The sequence below is a fragment of the Agelaius tricolor genome, unplaced genomic scaffold (assembly GCF_023055355.1).
Source record: "Agelaius tricolor isolate 1412-34295 unplaced genomic scaffold, bAgeTri1.0.p SCAF_9, whole genome shotgun sequence".
Lineage (NCBI taxonomy): Eukaryota > Metazoa > Chordata > Aves > Passeriformes > Icteridae > Agelaius > Agelaius tricolor.
In genome coordinates, this window is record NW_027269269.1 from 20,741,842 (window position 1) to 20,760,727 (window position 18,886).

The window sequence follows — 18,886 nt, forward strand, 5'->3', positions numbered from 1 at the left end:
GAATGCATACAGTTCTGAGCTGGACCCAGGCATCCCTTCACGGCAAAACTTCATAGGCAGAGAAAAGAAACCACAAAGAGCTGCTGTTACTTGTGAGAAACAGCTGAAGGCAGAAATTTCCTCCCATTGTGCCTCTGTCTCCATTGCTTGCAGAGCTGAACTTTTGATGAACTAATTGCTCTTCTGTGATAGACCTGGAAAGCTGAGGGTAGGGTATTATTAGGGTTCCCTCACCTGCCATTGCTTGTCCATGCTCCTGCTTTTATTGCACAACCTAGGACTTACCTTTTCTCCAAAGGAAGGCAAACAGCCCATAAAAGAGCAAAAGGTGTTTTTAAGAAAGTGTGGCTATACCCTGTGTATTTTGGATTCTGTTTTTATGCTGTGACCCTGACAGTCTGCATACCTACCACTGAGCAGGAACCAGTTGATTGTTTCATGTGTTCACATGGAGGGCATGGCATAGGAAGCACTTGGCTATCACAGGTAGCAAATGTGCTGCTCCATGATGTGGCAAAGCTGGATATGGATATGCTGAAGTGACACGCACTGTGTGATCACAGCAAGAAAAGGAGTGGGAGGTTGTAAGAATAGCTGGTAAGAGCAAGGAGCAGGAATCAGCTGGGAGCAGGTCCTGTAAAAGATCCTCACGCTCCACGTCACCAGCACTGCTGGAAGACTCCTGCAGTGCCAAGGCCAAGATGGATCACTCAGTTTCATGGCAGCATCCAATTCTCCTAATAAACCACACTACATAAACCTACCTGTGCTCTGAAAGAAAGTAAACAGTTCTGGGCTAGGGAAATCCAGATGTGTGACACCCTTGGAGCCAATATTCTCCTGACTTCAAGAACTGCTCAGCAGCAAATGTAACACACCACTCCTTGCTCTCAAGGAGTGCTCCTCTGCTCCTCAGAACACCCTCAGGTCCATGATCATGTCCCTGTTCATGTCAGGCTACAGACAAACAGCAGGGGAGCACTGGGAAAGTGTTGTTTCTCACATAGCAGAGACATACTGAGATCCTTTTTTCTTCAGCCTCTAATCTTTTTGAAGAGATCATCTTTGTAAAACATGTTCATGCTGATGCTGTCTGTAATTATTGAATTATTACTGCTGATCCAAATTCCCTGTGAGAGTTTCAGGAAAACTAGTTCATGGTGGAATTATGAAGAAATATAAACACTTTGGTGGAGGCCTTGGGGTGATTTTTTGTTTTGGTTTGGGTTTTTTGTTGGGTTTGTGGGTTTTTTGTGGTTTTTTTTTTTGTTGTTTGTTTGCTTGGGTTTTTTTGTTTGTTTGTTTTTTGTTTGTTTGGTTTTTTGTTTTTTTTTTTTTTTTAATTCTGTTTTAGTAAGTTACCCATTCCTGAAAAGCATGTTACAGCACTAGCTCAGACCTTTTTCATAAGCACTGAAAACCACATTTTCAGCTCTGGTAATACAACAGAGGAAGGATCCTTTTTACTTCTCACCTCCACAGCACTTTGAGTTTTGAGTGGCAAAGGCAATTTTCAGGCCTTGTGATAACAAACTTATCAGTCACCTTCAACATATAGCAGTTTAATGAAATGGCTCTTGAGTGCTCACAGCTGTGCAATTTCCAGGTGGCAATAGCAAACCACAGAGATCTCTAGGTTCATTGCCATTGTGAATTCTGTGATTACAGTTCCCTCTTCCAGCACTAAGAGACATTTCTCTCCCATGCAGTACTTCTTTGGCCAGCATGAATTGCATCTGCACAAAAAGCCACTATTCTAAGTTTCTCATGAAACAGCTACTCTCCTTGTCTCATGGCTTGTCCTCAGATTTGTTCAGATCATTAACCAGATTCCTTCTTCAACTGTCTTATCTTTTCAGTGCACAGATAGGCCCTTAAAAAGAAAAATGGAGAAAAAGAGAAAAAAGAGAGAAGGATAGAACCCCAGAAGTATCCCAATTGTTTGCAAGATGCAATATCAGGATTACTGAAGGTCATTAGAATTAAATGTATTTCTTTAAAAGTACTAGGGAGAAAAGAAGCAGTTGCAATAATAATTTTGAATCTTATATTCAGAAAAGAATGGAGAGTGGCATAGGTTCTATATATAGAGTTGTATGGAATAGAACAGAATATAATACATATATAGAATAGGGTATCTAGGATGTATCTGGCAGGCTAGAAACAAACAGACTGTTCATGAGGTTTATGCTTAACTACTGGTTTTGTTTTGAGAAAAAACAGCTGGTGGAGATGTCTTGATTTCTGTAAAAGTGAATTAGAGCTCCCAGGAAGATTAACCAGCAGGGAATATGCATGCCTGTCTGGAAAACTGAAGAAACTAAGATATGATTAAATACAATTTTTGTGCCTTTGCTATCTTGATCTACCATCTTTGCTTCTGACTAACAAGATCCGAGTTGTGAAATACTGTGCTCCAGATATTGAGAACAACTCCTCAGAATGAAACAGTACAGGTGTGCTTCTGCTGGAAATCCTTCTGCAAAGATGGCCCAAGGTATAGCCGCTGATATAAATGGGTCAAAAAATCCCACATGAATCCAGTGATCCTAGGTTCCTGTCTGGCCTCCAACACCCAGACCCTCTCCATCATGGAACGACAGCTCAGCATTCAGCCAGCAATGTACTGGTCTGCGAGAAATTCCACGTTTGTGTTAGCAGCTCAGAACACTGACTTGTGGACAAGCTAAAGCAGACCTTGGAGCCACATGAAGATTTAGCTTTGCTTTTACTGGCTCACCAAAGAAAGCATCCCAGCTGGACAGTCCCTTCTCTCTTCCCTGCCCAGACCTGACAGACCAAGCAGGGCAAGGGGAGGGGCATGGGTCTCTCTTAACTCTTGTCTAACAGTGAGCAGGAGCACACTGTCCTGGGAGAGCTGGAGGGCCATGCTGGCTGTTGTGCTTGCTCTTTTACCTGGTGAGAGACGACAGATCCATCTGCAGCAGGGCTCTCATCCAGGCCATGCAGGGCGACTGCAAGGTAGAGGACCCCTTTGGCCATCACCTGTACTCCTACTCCTCACTCTCTCTTGTTATCTCTTATTAATGCAGGTCTTGGGATTGGAGCCTACATTGCTCAGTGGCCTGAAAAAATCGTTCTGAGACCTGGAGTCTCTTTGACCATCTCCTGCTACCAGAATTACAGTAACCTTGCCTATATGTTCTGGTACCAGCAGCCTCCAAAAAATGGTTTGAAGTTAATAGTCAGCAGTAGTACATGGAGTCTTAACTCTTATGAGGATGGTTACTCTGAGGCCAAGTTTGAAGTAACCAGACAGAATACTGATTACTCTCTGATGACAATCAAGAATGTGACAGCCCAGGATGCAGCCACGTATTTTTGTGCTGCGAACGATCGCACGGTGTAGCAACGGGGTTGAACACCAAGATAAAATCCCCAGCTTCTCTGAGTGAGAGATGGAGTCTTTGAAAAATGTGAGACAGTCAGGAGAGGCGCAGAGGAAGATCAGAAAGAAGACTTCATAGAGGTTGGGGCAATAGACCCAGGATATTTTGAATTGGAGAGCAATAGAGCATTGCAGCAGCCTCTGTCTTCGAAGCCAAATTATTAATCAGATCCCTCCTTCCACCATCATATCTTTTCACTGCACAGATATGCCCTGAAGAAGAGCTGTTGCTTAACTTTATGGAGTTGTGGTCAAATGCATTGGATATTTATGAAAAGCATCCTAGTGTCTCTAAAACAAGTCTGTAAAGCTCAGGGAGTCTCTGTAGACTGGCCTGCTTCTTTGCACCTGCTTCTTCTGTAAACTCCAAAGAATGGAGGACAGGTATGACTGATGCAGTTTATAGTTTCCTGTAAAATTCTCCCAGCAAAATAATATAATTGTTAGAAAATATATCCCTAAATGTTTATTCCTTACACATTGTTGTTTTTCCTTGTCTGAAGTCTTAGGCAGCATAGCCTACAAAGCTCAAAAAGCCTCCTATGAAAGACTTGGAAATAAAAATCAAGGATCTCCCTCCCCTTTCTTCTGTCACTCACATTTATTTGAATTCATGGCCTGCAAGTCCTTCCCTTTTGACAGGTTATAAAGGAACATTAAGGTGCAACAAGACTGGTCTCTGCTGGCATGTCTTGGAAATTGCCTTTTGAACATGACCTGAGAAGCTGCTAGCACCACATACTCCTTCAAAACTAATAGAGAGGTGACTTCCTTCTTTTTAAATGAAAGACACCTCATGGAAGAGAGTCTGTAAGTGACAGTAAGTACACTAATGGAGCTCTAGACTGGAGAGGCAGACAGAATAGTCTTAAATGAATTTTAGTCCAATGGGGTTAAGTCCCTGGATAAATAGTGTTAAGGTCACAGACATACTAAGACCAAGGCAGGAAAATAATATTCCACTATTGGTTTTATTATTTAGGCAGTGACAGCCAAAAAAAAAAATCCTAGATGTGTTTTTTGGAAGAATTCCATATATACAAACGAATGTTGTGCATAAACAGACATAATTAGTGACTAAGTACTCCGTTCACTGTTGTAGACGAGAGAACAACCCAGAAGCATGCTGAGATAACCAGCCCAATACCTCATGTTCTGTAGACCTCTCTCTTGGTTCTACATGTTACATCTTAGTCTGTGTTTCCAATTCCCTTCTCTAGGACACTAACACCTCTTCCCAGCTAAACAGGCTATATCAGAAATTATGGGTTCTTCTCTGATATCTGAAAATAATAGAAAAATATTTTTATACTGATTTTCCTAGTAGAATGACCTTATTTTGAGGGATTTTCTTCTGTGTTTTACAGTCTATTTTTCATATCCAGACTGACTCAAAGGAAGCCATTAAAGAGCAATATGAAAAACAGATTCACTACAGATACTTGGTCAGGTTGCTAACTATGTGTCGAAACTTTGTGAGACAAGACCATGTCACTTACATATAAGGAAGGGAGATAAATGTAGCCTGTTACCTCTCCCCATCAGTTCCCATCCCTTCAGACAGTCTGCAAAATGAAGGCTTGCTCTTACTCCTAGATGAAGCCTTTTCATAGGCAGAGTCCCAGCCCTGGGAGGATGCTCTCAAGCAACACCAAGCTACAAACACCAGCCCGTAGTAAGCAAATGACTCTCATTGCAAACCAAAAATTGCAAACTGTGAGCTGGAGGTTTGCTTGTCATCCTGGAGCTGAAGAGAGAAAGAGTAGAAAGGAAAGCAGCATGAACACGGCCATGACATTACCAAGTGAAAAATTACTGCATTTAAAGCCAACCAATAAAAGAATAAAAAGTGTTACCTTTTTGAGTATAAGAAAAAAATCTTGAGATTATAAATTGGGCAATAATGAATACACTGAGAGGTGATTGGACTATCACAGAGGAACAGCAATGGCAAAGGAAGGATGTGGTCTGTGGTTGTGTCATGGTTTAGCCCCAGCCAGGATCAAGCCCCGCGCAGCTGCTCGCTCACTCCCTACCAGCAGGACTGGAGAGAGAATCGGAAGAGCACAAGTGAAACACTCGTGGCTTGAGATAAAGACAGTCTAAGAGGTAAAGCAAAAACTATGCACACGAGCAAATGACAACAAGGCATTCATTCCCCTCTTCCCATGGGCAGGCAGGTGTTCAGCCATTCCCAGGAAGGCAGGGCCCCATCACACCTAATGGTGCTTGGGAAGACAAACACCATTTCTCCAAATATCTCTCTCTTTCTTCTTCTTCCCACTACTTGCCTCTTTCACATAGTGAGTGTGTCACCATGGGATATGGAATATTCCTTGGATCAGTTGGGATCAGCTCTCCCTGCTGTTCCTCCTCCCAAGTTCCCATGCACATGCACCACCAGCCTTCTTGTCAGCATGAGGGTATGAGAAGACGAAAAGTCCTTGAATGCACATTAACAAAAACAAAAACACTTCTCTCTTGTCGACAGTATTTGCAGAACAAGCCCAAACACAACCTCACTGTTGCTACCATGAAGGAAATGAACTGTACAGCAGTCCAAACCAGCACAGGTAATCATGACAGTCATTCCTAGTTGACAAAAACAGGGGGTGGAGTCATGGGTGGGATTGTTTTTGTAGGAGACTGTATCATTGTGGGGACAGGGGGATCCACGATGATACATTCCCCAGGAAGCCTTTACAAAAACCCATGTGTGCATGAGCCTTGCGGCAGAGCGTGTGAAGGCAGCTGCACAGAATCCTGCAGCAGACCAGGCATGCTCTGCCTTGGCTTCTCTTAACAGACCTTCTATGCTGGGACTTACTTTCATCATCTGAGAACTGAGCCTGCCCTCCATGGCATGCAAGCTAGGAAATTCTGAGGTATTGAAATTCATTTTCACCAAACCAAACTGTGACTGCAGATGCACCTGAAGCCTATCAACCATGCAAAACTGGAATTACTCTTGTTTCCACATTCACCAATGGTTGCAACAAATGACAAAATGTTTTTTTCTTAAAATGATACAAGTGTTAGAGAAAGAATTGTGACATGTAGAAGTATCTCTCAGAGGCACTACATAAAATGTGTTGTGCTTTTCTCTCTTAAATAATCCTCCAATATCTGCTGACTGTCTCATGCCTGTGAGAGCAAAGGTTGCCCTGTAATCCCTATCCCCACTGTCTCACTGCAGTTCTTCCTAATGGCTACGAAGGTTTGTCTGGAACCAGTCAACAGATTCTTCTGGGCTCTCCTTGTGTGGATTATTTTAACCTATTAGAAAACCGAAGGGCATCCTGAAAGACTATTCAAAACAGCTGGCCTGCCATGGAAGGGAAAACAAAGGGATTTGTTTCAGTTTGTGGCCAAAGGTGAACCACGTGCATTTGACTATGAAAACCACAAAGCACATATCATTCAATATTAACTTCACAAGTTACAGAAAAGAAGGCATCACAATGCTTGGAATACAAGACTGACAGTGAGGAAGTTGTAGGTGCAGAAAGGTTCTATTCCTAGACAGTGACAGCATTTGGATGTGTCTGATTGTTTTCGAGATGTGAAAAATGAGAATAGCAGATAAAATCAGTGACATAACATGGAGATTGGAGAAAGGTTGCAAAAACAACTTGGGGTGAAAGTAGACAAAGTATCAAACAAATCTGGGAAATGCTTTTATGAATTCTACAGGCTATACAACTGATTTCAAGCTTGTTTTCTGCCATATCCCTTTAGACAGAGATTGAGTGATGTTCAGAATGCCAAATGCCAAAATGATTTCTTAGGCTTCGCTTATAGTAAGGCAGCTGCAGTGCATCTCTTCTCTTAGCTTACGATACATCTCTTTGTCACTGTGTACACCTCTGGGCTCTCTTTCGGCAGTGGCACAAAACTGACAGTAATAGGTAAGAAATTTTTGTTTCCTCTTTTAATTCACTTCAAATGCCATGTCTTCTCCTTAGAGAATTTCATTTTTATCCTCCCTAACATTATTAAACTGGTGTTCTCCTGGTGTGCTAGTAACCCTATCTACTTCAGAGAATAGAATAAGTTGGGTCCTCTAGGTAGGGACACACTTTTCATTTTGGAGAACGGAATGAATGTGTTTTCAGTAAAGAAAAAGCTGTCCCTAGAAAGAATGAGGATAAGGAATGGGACCAATAATGTGTGCATGGCACAAAAAAAAGTTGTCCTAATGAATCAACACATACAAAAAATTTCCCCCAAAATATAGCTACTCTCTATAATGCTGGTTCTGCTGGGGCTAGAGATTATTAAGAACAAGTCAGTGAAAAGCTGTCCATCTGTCTGGAAAGAACTGACTTACAGTTACACTTTTTTAAGGGGTCTAGAAAACAAAATCAAGCTGATACAAGCCTAAATTACCTTGGATCTTCCCAGGGTGAATTAAAGAATGTGTTGTCTCAGATAACCAGGAAAAACACATGTGCTAGCATTTTTGGTTGATAAAACAGAAGGCAAAAATAAATGCTTAACTTTATAATAATACTAAATAGCAATACTAAAATCTCACTGCAGATTTTTAAGTCCTTGTTGTTATAGAAAGTAGCTCTCCACTGCACAGATAGTTTCTTTCCACTGTACAGGCTTGCCAGGATGGTGATAAAAACATCATTAAGGACAACGGTCTTACTATTTCAGAATACATGATAAACAGCCACTGAAACCACAGAAGAAGAATATATGATTCATTTCAAGGGGAAGGAGCTCTCAGAGAATGTTTCTTTCTCAGCCACATTTATGGATTTGGATTGTCCAAATCTGGGGAAAAGATGGCTGATGCTCAGATGCTGAGAAATTATGGAAGAATTGATGCCTCAGATATTTGTGCCACGTTGTGCCACTACAGAATAAATTGATAACAAACGGTGAAATTCAATCTCCATAGGAAAAAACGATCAGCACATTTTTTGAAATCCAAAGTTTATCTGAGATGACTGAGCTGGTAAAAATGAATATGCTGACCCCTCATTGACCATAGGTATTTATGCAGCAAATGTGAATAATCATCAACAAGGCAGGACAGAGAATAAAAGCAGACTTCATTTCAAGGAAAGCCTTCCAGAGAAAGGGAAAGCGAAATGGAAAGGGGGCATGTTTAGGAACTTCTGTGAAGGGCAGAGTGGACCGAGACACAGTGCTATATATTAGCAATTATTTTGCATGTTAAAAAAAAGACATTTATTTTATAAGTGAAAAATACTAAAAATGTAGAACAAAACTTATAGGAAATGCGGCTATTTAGCTAAGGAAAAGAAATTACTCAGTCTGCATATGGGAAATATTTTTTAATATTCTAATATGACACCTAGATAAAGAGCTAAATGTCCTCTAAAGAAATGGTGGAACCTCCAACAAGTGATTCACCTACGCCTAAAGCAAAAGGGCTCTGGACAGGGTATAGCTGATGTTGATCACAGTTGTTTAGACACACAGATTTTGGTGGTGTTCCCTTACAGACCTGGTTTTTTAGGGGACCTGAGTACTTTGTGTCTCTTCTTTTGCTGATACCACATGAGGGGAGGGTTAGTCCACAGGCTTGGCTCAGAGGTCTGGGAGTAGAGGAGAAGTTTTTCTGCAGCTGCAAAATGGTGTGAATAATGAGCAGTTGTTCTTTGGCAGTGGGACAAAACTTACGGTCATAGGTAAGTAAGAAGGCAGATGTCTTTGATCTATGTGATACTCGTTAGGGGACAAGAACACTCTTAATTAAAAGTTTAATATTGATAATTTTTCATGCAGCCATGAGACCAAGATTAATGCTTTATAGGTTGCTTATTAAAATGAGATGTGCTACTATGAAACTGTAGAATTTGAAAGCAAAGATTTTGAGATCTCTGTGTCTGCAGCCTTTGTCTTTCATCTCTCAGAAATTCATGAAGGGAGAAGGGAATAAATAATTTTGTTTCCTCTCATTCTCCTGGGAAATATTATAGAGGTTGGGAAAGAAAACGACCAGTATAGCAGACTAGACACAATGGGCTGCTGATCAGACACTTCTTCCAGTTCTTTTACCAATCTCCTTTTTCCATTTCTAACCTCCTCATTTTCTTTTTCTTCCCAGTAGTTTTATCATTCTTTCTGTTTCCATCTCTTCACTCACTAGCCTTTAGGGCTATGAACCAAAGAATTTCTCAGAGATACTTCTAGGATAGGAAAAAGAATCATAATGCCAAGTGCTGGGAGTGCAGGAAGAAGTAGAAGTGATCAAGCTCTCTTCATACCCACTAAAAGGAAAGCAGAGCAGTGCTAAATCCTCTCAGGAGTTACCTCTATTTAATACCAGGTCATCTAAAGTCTGTACAAGCTCCTACAGAAGCAGCCCAGGGATCTTTGGAGAGCAAGCTCTGGTGGTCACAATTAAGGCATCATTTGAATGCAAACATGAGGGCTTAGGGGACAAGATCTCGGCAAGATATTCATTTCTGCTCATTCTGCTACCTCTCTTCCTCTGCAAAGGAGAGAGTGATCAGGAAGAACATCCACACTTCCTCATGCCTTCATACAAAATACCAGCCCAGAGTAATAATTTTCTCTTTGGCTCCATTGTTTTCCCTACATTCCTTTTTCCAGCAGCACTCTACAAACCTCATGGGTTTCTCATGCTAGATGGGTCAAAAAGGCATTTTGATATAGTGTATGGAACCCCCCCTGTCTTTTAGGGTCACTGCTTAGCTTCTGAGCAACTTCTCATGTCTGCTTTGTACCTTCTTCTGACTGAAGTCTGTTCTCATTAATCGTACAAGTAGGTATTAAACACTTTAGGACAGGGAAGCACATTTGATTTGCAAGTGTATAGAATCTTGCATCATGCTGGGAAGGAGTGTAGCCTAGGATCAGAGCTTCTCATACCTACAATAACCTCAGAATTAAATTACATCAAGTCATGTTTAATGTTCTTGAAAATGCATTGGTTAAGACCCAAGGCGAGATCCGTCCCGGGCAGATTCATGTTACCTGCCTCAATTGCTTTTCACTTCAGACAGTGAGAAGGATCAGCTCCTTCCTTGTTTCCTTCCTTCCAGGTCATCTCATAGATGGGGGGCCAAGTAGGGTATCCCATGACAGTATAATTCTGAACACTGCAATGACCACCATGTCTTAACTCATTCTCCAGGAATACAACCCAGTTTGCTGAAGATGTTTCTGCTTATAAGAGACTCCCTTAACTTTTAAGACAATAATACAAATACAGGCCTTACTTACAGCAAAACTAGGGACTTTTCTGCCCTTTTTGTTTGCTCAGTTTCTTTGCAGCTTTGTAATTTTCTCACAGGGGCAATACAAGAAATTCATGTGCTCGTGCATTTCTGTGGCCAGACCCTTCATGTTTCACTGTGATGAGCGAAAAGAAATCCTTCCACTTTCCTGGTGTGTCATATCCAATAGACATGAATTGTCAATAGACAGCAGTCTGACAGTAAAAGGCCAGGCATTTCAGGAGTAACACGGCACAAACTCAGGACCATTTCCAGGGGGTTCTGATTGAAGAGAGGGATGGAGGCTCTGGACCATGTTGCTTTGTGTTTCAGGGAAGGATGATAAAATCATACCTCCAGCTGTGGCCATCTTTTCCCCATCAAAGCAGGAGATCCAGCAGAAGAGCAAGGCCACGTTGGTGTGCCTGGCCTCTGGTTTCTACCCTGACCACCTGACTCTGGTCTGGAGGGTGAATGGTGTGAAAAGGACCGAAGGGGTGGGGACAGACGAGTCCTCCACACAGAATGGGAGCACCTACTCACTGACCAGCCGACTGAGGATGCCAGCCTGGGAGTGGTTCAACCCTCTGAATCGCTTTGAGTGTGTTGCCAATTTTTTTCAGAATGGAACAACAGCATCAAAAACCAAATTTATCCATGGTGATGCTGGTGAGTAAGAAACCATCTCTCACCATGCTGTATGAGAAATCACAAATCAAAAGAGCAAGTGTTATGATATGAACCACATCTATATATAGCTTCCATACAAGGTGTTCTTCTGGCACAATTACATACCTAAAGATCTAGGTATTAGCATATGTCCCTTCCCATTCCTGGGCCTTTGTCCCTGGGTTACCATTCTACATCTAGAGTTTCTTCCGGCTTTCCACTGAGAAATCTCTGTAGTAGAGTAAATTGCAAAGTATCATAAAACACCTAGTTTTAGTAGGAGGGATGAGGCAGTGTTTGATAAACTGAAACTTTTAAAATCTGTATTCTGTTTGCTCTGAAGAGAAATGTGACTTTCAGCTCTTTTTTGTCTTTCAGGTTGTGCACTCACAGAAGGTACGTGTGGCTTCTCACGTAAAGGGAACTTTGCCTCTTCTCTCAGGCAATTATCAGTGTGTATTTTAATGCCAGTTTTACTGACACTAAGTACAACGTGTGGGATATATCTGCTGCATGAATAGCTTCTACTTTCTCCTGTAAGTGATTTGCATGTGATATTAAAAAAAACCAAAACAAAAGACAAAGAAGAAAAGTTTTTTGGAGAGCTATTTATGCATATTGTATGTAGCTCAGCTTTGGGGTTTAGCTCTCCCCTATGATTCCATTTTGAAAATTGATGAAGTCATGGTGCCTTCCTGTAGACTGTAATTTATTCTTTATCGTCTCCTCCAGACCTTGAAACTGACTTCCATTGGGAATATTCTTGCTCAGCCCAGAAAGAAATGATCCATACTTATCCAGGTGATCCTGACCTCAAGATTCAGGATATGATATTCTGAATATTTCTCAGTGTCCAACTCAGAACAATTCCCATGATGAGTCACATTCGACTCCACACTGCTGTCACGTATGGAGGATATCTATATTAGAAATTACATTTCTTTCCTCTTTATGTACATATTTGCGCACTCCTGTTTTTCAAGAACTTCTTGAATGCTTCAGGAATCTTAAGGCTGAACCAAAACAGATCTTGTATCTCAATTCTATGGCAACCCCTTAAGAGTGAAAAATCTTCAAGAATAAAACTTCTAGAAGGCATGTTATTCTGGGCTTTGTAAAACTTTCCTGATACAGCAGCAGCACTCATAAGGCCACTGACAATAATGAGACAAAATAAAACATTGGTATCTTTTGATTCAGCCTCCTTTGTGTTCCTAGCAGGGGACTCAGACGAACAGCCCAGTTCATCAGTAGGTGTGGAACTCAGTACTTTCCCAGCATAAAGCCAATCTCTGTCTTTCCTAGACTTGCTTTCTCTTTTGCTTCTTTGAGTCACTGTGTTCTGTCCCCTCCCTGGTTCCCTGGTGTCAACAGAGCCACTCATTTGCCTCTAGTTCCTTTATGTTGTTTAGCTAAAGATTTCAAGGGTTCTCATTTGATGGATGAGGACCAGCATCTTGTAATGATGATGATGATGAAAACAGGGTACACAAATACAAATGGTGTTTGACTTGCAGAGTCGTACTTGCGGTATGGAAATTCCCTGAAGCTCACTTACCTCATCCTCTGTGGCAAAGCCTTGGTCTATGCAGTTTTGGTGAGTGGTCTGGTGTGGACAGCCAAGGTAAGTCAGAGTGGCCCTGGAAGGCTGGGCTTTTACTCACTAGTCAAGGATCGAAAAATGCAGGCTAAACCTCTTCTCAGAGGTGGTGCTGTTCTGCAGGTGCTCCGCCAGGCTTTGTGCAGTTCAGCTGGAAAAATCACAACTGATGGGTTTTCTCTTTCTGTTTTTCCAGAACTCAAATAAAATCAATGCTGTCTAGCATAGAAATTCTTTCTCACAACCCTCTTTAAATACATGAAAAAGATGAGAATTAAGGACAAGTTGCCCAGAAGGTAAATGAGGGAAAGATCAGATATATCACACAGTTGTGTAACCATTGTCACGGGCCTTACAGCTTCAGTGAAAATAACAGGCAGTTTTTTGAGGTGATGCAGGGGATAAAATGTGGTCAAATATTTACAAAGATTTATAAAGAACAGTGGGATCAATCTGAAGAAATGGGATAAATTAAACAAACTACCAGAAATGTTTTTATTAGTAAGTTGTTCCTATGGCAGAAACATCCATGCAGTGAGAGCTGCTAAAGTCTCTGCAGTTGACCCTTTAAAAGCAGAAGAGGGAAATGTATTTGAAAAGTGACCTGGTAGACTTGAGCGCAAGGATGCCAATCATCTGAGTTATAAGTTTTGATCCTTTTGCAAGGGTATACTGGAAGGGGTAGATTTGTCCATTTCTGGATCATAATCCTAGAATCACAGAATGGTTTGGGTTCGAAAGAACATTTAGAGATTATCTACTTCCATCCCCACTCTGAAATGGGCAGGGATATCCTTCATTGGACCAGGTTGTTCAAAGCCCCATGCAACCAGGCCTCAAACACTTCCAGGGGTGGGACATGCACAGCTTCTCTGGGAAACCTGTTCCACTGTCTCAGCACCCCACCAGAACAAATGTCTTCCTTTAATCTGAAGCTACCCTGTATCAGTTTAAATCCAGAGCTCTTCATCCTGTCACTGTAGGCCTTGGTAAAACATCTCTGTTTTTCATAAAAGTCCCCCACTGCTGTATCTGGGAGGCCCCAGGCAGGCCTCTCCAGAGGCTTTTCTCCTCCAGTCTCAAGAGGGGTTGTTCTCTCAGCCTGTCTCCATACCCTGAGCCCCTGTGACTGGCTTTTGTGGGCCTCCTCGGGACCTGCTCTGTCATGGCCATGAGTTTCCTGTGCTGGGGCCTCCAGAGCTGGACACAGCACTGCTGGTGGGATTGTTGGGGGTTCACATGGTCCTGCTCTCTGAGCCTGTCCAGGTCCCTGTGGTTGGCATCCCTTCCTTCCAACACACCAATGGCCACACAGCTTCGTGTCAGCCGTGAACTTGCTGAGGGTGCGCTTGCTCCCACTGTCAATGAGACACTGATGAAAGTCAAAAAAATGCTTTTGGCCCCAGTACAGACCCCTGAGGGAAACTGTTTGTGACTGACTGCCACTTGAACATTCAGCCATGGACGGTAACTCTTTGGGCAAGGCCATCCCGCCAGTTCTGGTGTTTGTTTCCATTGTTTGGTGGTTGTTGTTGTCTTCTCTGCGGTTTTACTGTTCTTCTAATTTTATCCCATTTTGTTTTCAATTAGACTGGTGTCAAGTTATCTAGAGAATAAATGAAGAGCCCTTGTCATCACATCAGCAGGAACATGACAAGTTTGCTACCTTTCCATAGCAAAATATCTATGCTTCTACGAACTTCTGAATATAATTTTTTTGTAATTATCTGTTGCCATCCTGTTCTCCACTATTTTGTAATCACTGCTGAGCTTTCCCTGTACTTCCATATCATAATGTATCACATTTTGTTGTAACATATCTTTAAAAGTAGCACCTTCTTAATGCTCAGAGGCTGGGAACTCATCTCCCTGATTTAGGAATAAAGGTTTTGCCTATTTTCCTTTGAGAAGCATGAGTTATTGTTTTCAAATTTGGTCTTCTGTAGTGATAATAATAAACCACACAACTTTCAGTGATGAATAGTGCCGTAAGGAACTCTCATTAAAGATCATTCACTGACAAGCCCTGTAGAAATAAGTTACCTGTTATGGGAACAGCAGAGACTCATCCCCTACTTACACTGTGTACCAACAAGTGGAGCAGGGCTGTGAGCTTTGGAGGCTTGCCCTCGCCAGGGGCTGATTTGGAGCCAGAACAGCTGCATCATTCAAAGGTGGTAGAGAAGGAAACAGCACTCCAGCCAGATGAGAAGTGGCATCCTCTTGGGAGAGGCACGGGAGATGCTTTTTTCTCTCTCTTGGTTCTTTTGTGGGATTAGCTTGGTGGAGACACCAGACTCACTGTGGTAGGGTAGAAAAATTTGGTGAATAGACGAAAATTCACCAGGCACTTAATGCGTTTGTTTCAAAAGGATCTGATGAGAGACTTGAGAGGAATCTGTCATACCTCTATTCATGTCATTAAAGAGAAAAGCTGCATCTTAGTGCCAGAGGGCAGATGGGTATAATGCTGTAATATGCAGCTGTTTTTCCTGCTCTGTGTTTGTCACTCCTTTAATCTCCTCAGAACACTTCAGAAGAGGAGAAAAGATCCTACTGAACCAGGAGATTTATTTGGTGTTCTGTCTATATGGAGAACAGAAATTACTTGAGTAGTCTCGTGGCTGCTTCCAACAAAACAGAGAACTGTTTCCTGAAAAATACTTTTCACCAAAATTCTCCAAGGGGTCTTACATTCACAAGATGTGAACTACCTGGTCTAGAGAAATGTGTCCCCTTTCCTCTTTGGAGAAGAAAGGAAAGGAACAGTTCTCAGCAAGTGGGAATTGTGAGAAGGTTCTACAAAGAGGCACATTTCAGGGGGTAAAACAAAGATAAACAGAGACATCTTTTGATTCTGATGGTGGGTGCTTTTCCCAAGATAGCCCATTATTCATGCCCTATGAAGTTAGAATAGATTGGAGCACAGCAGAATGGAGTATTAAAAAGTAATTCCAGCTCAGCCTGAAACACATAAGATGAATATAATTTATTAGGGCATTTGGTGAAAATGGCTGCATTTATCAGGGCTGTCAGAAGCTCCCCCAGATCAATCTTGTCTTAATACACACCGACTTTCAGAGTGGTCATGGCAGAACTTGGTCAAAGTGAACAGAGGACAAACTTGAGCATAGGAATTTTGGAGCAGACAAGCTATGGTGTGAAGGCGGGGCATAACTGAATGGTTCTATGTAAGAAAAGAATTTGTCAAATGACAGAGACTTCCCTTTAGACTCTGGAATAAGAAGAATGTTCCCACACTGAATTCCTATCTGTCAGTGCTGTAAATGGAGACCAAGGTCAGCAAGCCAATCCTGTTCTTTTCCAAGCTTGCTACAAGCCATGTAATTCTCATTCCCACACGCTTCTGCTATTATACAGGTGATTGTGCAGAGAGAGCGCTTTAAAAGAGAGACACATACATATCTGGGCTCATATAATATCTCCTTTTTTTTATTCTTTCTTCTGAATTGAAGTGTGTTTAAAGGAAAGCTTTAGTTCCTCAAGCTCATTTTCAAGAGTGTTTTGTACAGAGGATATTTGTGATGGGGTTTGTGCTTAGGTCCAAGGAGAGAAGCTGAATTCTGCTCTGCACCCATTTATTATCACTACTTCTAGCCACACAGGAGACCACTTTGGAGAAAGTGATGTCTTCAGGGTGATATTTATGTAAGTCCACTTCTCTACAATTACACTGTGCCTCTCACAATTTTCAAGAGAACCAGCTAGTGAGAATGAAGAGGAGAATTTTAGGCAAAAAGAAGGAGAGAATACCAGGTGCACTGGACAATAGATGTGGCATGATAAACTTGCATGGACTGTTTAAAGAAAGGAGTAAAAAGGAAAATTAGGAAAAGTAAGAAAATCAAGAGTAAGAAAAGCAAACCAAGGATGTAAATAAATAAACACATAACTCAGAGACAGGGTAAGTGAATACAATTGAGAGATAGCCAAAAGAATCTAAGCTGTAGTGGATGAGAAGCAGAAGGAAGGATAGTGTGTCTCTGTAAAACTGTGTTTGTTGTGACCTTTTCTGTACTTCATAAACTATAAACCCAGGAATTAGTAAATGTGGAGAGACTTTCTGGAGATCTTTCATCCACTTTACATCTCATTATTTTCTCACACCACAAGTAAAACCATTGGTAGTTCAGTGGAAGCTCACACAGGACTAAATGAAGAACGCTGTCATACATTTCATGTATAAATGTTTCCTGCACAGACGTAGGAAAATGCAGTCTAAAGTAGAGGAGCAATACTTTAAGTTTGGATGCAGAAGAACTGGGATACCTGAAAATAATCGAGAAAATATGTTGTGGTTTTCCTAGTAGAATGACTTTGTTCTGAAGCATTTTGTTCTGTGCTTTGTAGTCTATTTTTCATATCAAGAAAGATTCAAATGAAGCTGTTCAAGAGCAATATAAAAAACATGTTTAGGTTAGGTTGCTAATTAGATGTTGAAACTTTCTGAGACAAGACCATGTCACTTACATATAAAGGAGGGAGATAAATGTAGCCTTTTAATTGTCCCCAACAGTTCCCATCCCTTCAGACAGTCTGCAAAATGAAGGCTTGCTCTTACTCCTAGATGAAGCCTTTTCATAGGCAGAGTCCCAGCCCTGGGAGGATGCTCTCAAGCAACACCAAGCTACAAACACCAGCCTGTAGTAAGCAAATGACTCTCATTGCAAACCAAAAATTGCAAACTGTGAGCTGGAGGTTTGCTTGTCATCCTGGAGCTGAAGAGAGAAAGAGTAGAAAGGAAAGCAGCATGAACATGGCCATGACATTACCAAGTGAAAAATTACTGCATTTAAAGCCAACCAATAAAAGAATAAAAAGTGTTTCCATTTTATGTATAAGAAAAAAATCTTGAGATTATAAATTGGGCAATAATGAATTCACTGAGAGGTGATTGGACTATCACAGAGGAACAGCAATGGCAAAGGAAGGATGTGGTCTGTGGTTGTGTCATGGTTTAGCCCCAGCCAGGATCAAGCCCCGCGCAGCTGCTCGCTCACTCCCTACCAGCAGGACTGGAGAGAGAATTGGAAGAGCACAAGTGAAACACTCGTGGCTTGAGATAAAGACAGTCTAAGAGGTAAAGCAAAAACTATGCACACGAGCAAATGACAACAAGGCATTCATTCCCCTCTTCCCATGGGCAGGGCCAGGAAGGCAGGGCCCCATCACACCTAATGGTGCTTGGGAAGACAAACATCATCTCTCCAAATATCTCTCTCTTTCTTCTTCTTCCCACTACTTGCCTCTTTCACATAGTGAATGTGTCACCATGGGATATGGAATATTCCTTGGATCAGTTGGGATCAGCTCTCCCTGCTGTTCCTCCTCCCAAGTTCCCATGCACCACCAGCCTTCTTGTCAGCATGAGGGTATGAGAAGACGAAAAGTCCTTGAATGCTATGTAAGCACTGTTCAGCAATAACAAAACCACTTCTCTCTTGTTGACACTATTTGCAGAACAAGCGCAAACACAACCCCACTGTAGCCTCTTTCAAGGAAATTAACTTGAACTATAGTCCAACTGTACAGCAGTCCAAACCAGCACAGGTAATCATGACAGTCATTCCTGGTTGACAAAAACAGGGGGTGGAGTCATGGATGGGATTGTTTTTGTACCAGATTATATCATTGTGGCACAGCGGGGGGGGGCCACGATGATACATTCCCCAGGAAGCCTTTACAAAAACCCATGTGTGCATGAGCCTTGCGGCAGAGCATATGAAGGCAGCTGCACAGAATCCTGCAGCAGACCAGGCATGCTCTGCCTTGGTTTCTCTTAACAGACCTTCTATGCTGGGACTTACTTTCATCATCTGAGAACTGAGGCTGCCCTCCGTGGCATGCAAGCTAGGAAATTCTGAGGTATTGAAATTCAATTTCACCAAACCAAACTGTGACTGCAGATGCACCTGAAGCCTATCAACCATGCAAAACTGGAATTACTCTTGTTTCCACATTCAC

The 18,886-nt window shown here is 41.9% G+C and overlaps 2 gene segments (V, D, J or C); both read left to right on the forward strand.

Moving 5' to 3' along the window:
- Nucleotides 1–2,487: 2,487 nt before the first annotated feature.
- On the forward strand, nucleotides 2,488–3,370 carry LOC139593177 (T cell receptor beta variable 29-1-like). The segment is given in 2 exon segments: nucleotides 2,488–2,497; nucleotides 3,054–3,370. Coding segments are annotated over 2 exon segments (327 nt in total).
- Nucleotides 3,371–5,826: 2,456 nt separating this feature from the next.
- On the forward strand, nucleotides 5,827–14,811 carry LOC139593182 (T cell receptor beta chain MC.7.G5-like). The segment is given in 6 exon segments: nucleotides 5,827–5,832; nucleotides 7,242–7,317; nucleotides 10,966–11,301; nucleotides 11,680–11,697; nucleotides 12,819–12,925; nucleotides 14,492–14,811. Coding segments are annotated over 6 exon segments (570 nt in total).
- Nucleotides 14,812–18,886: the final 4,075 nt, after the last annotated feature.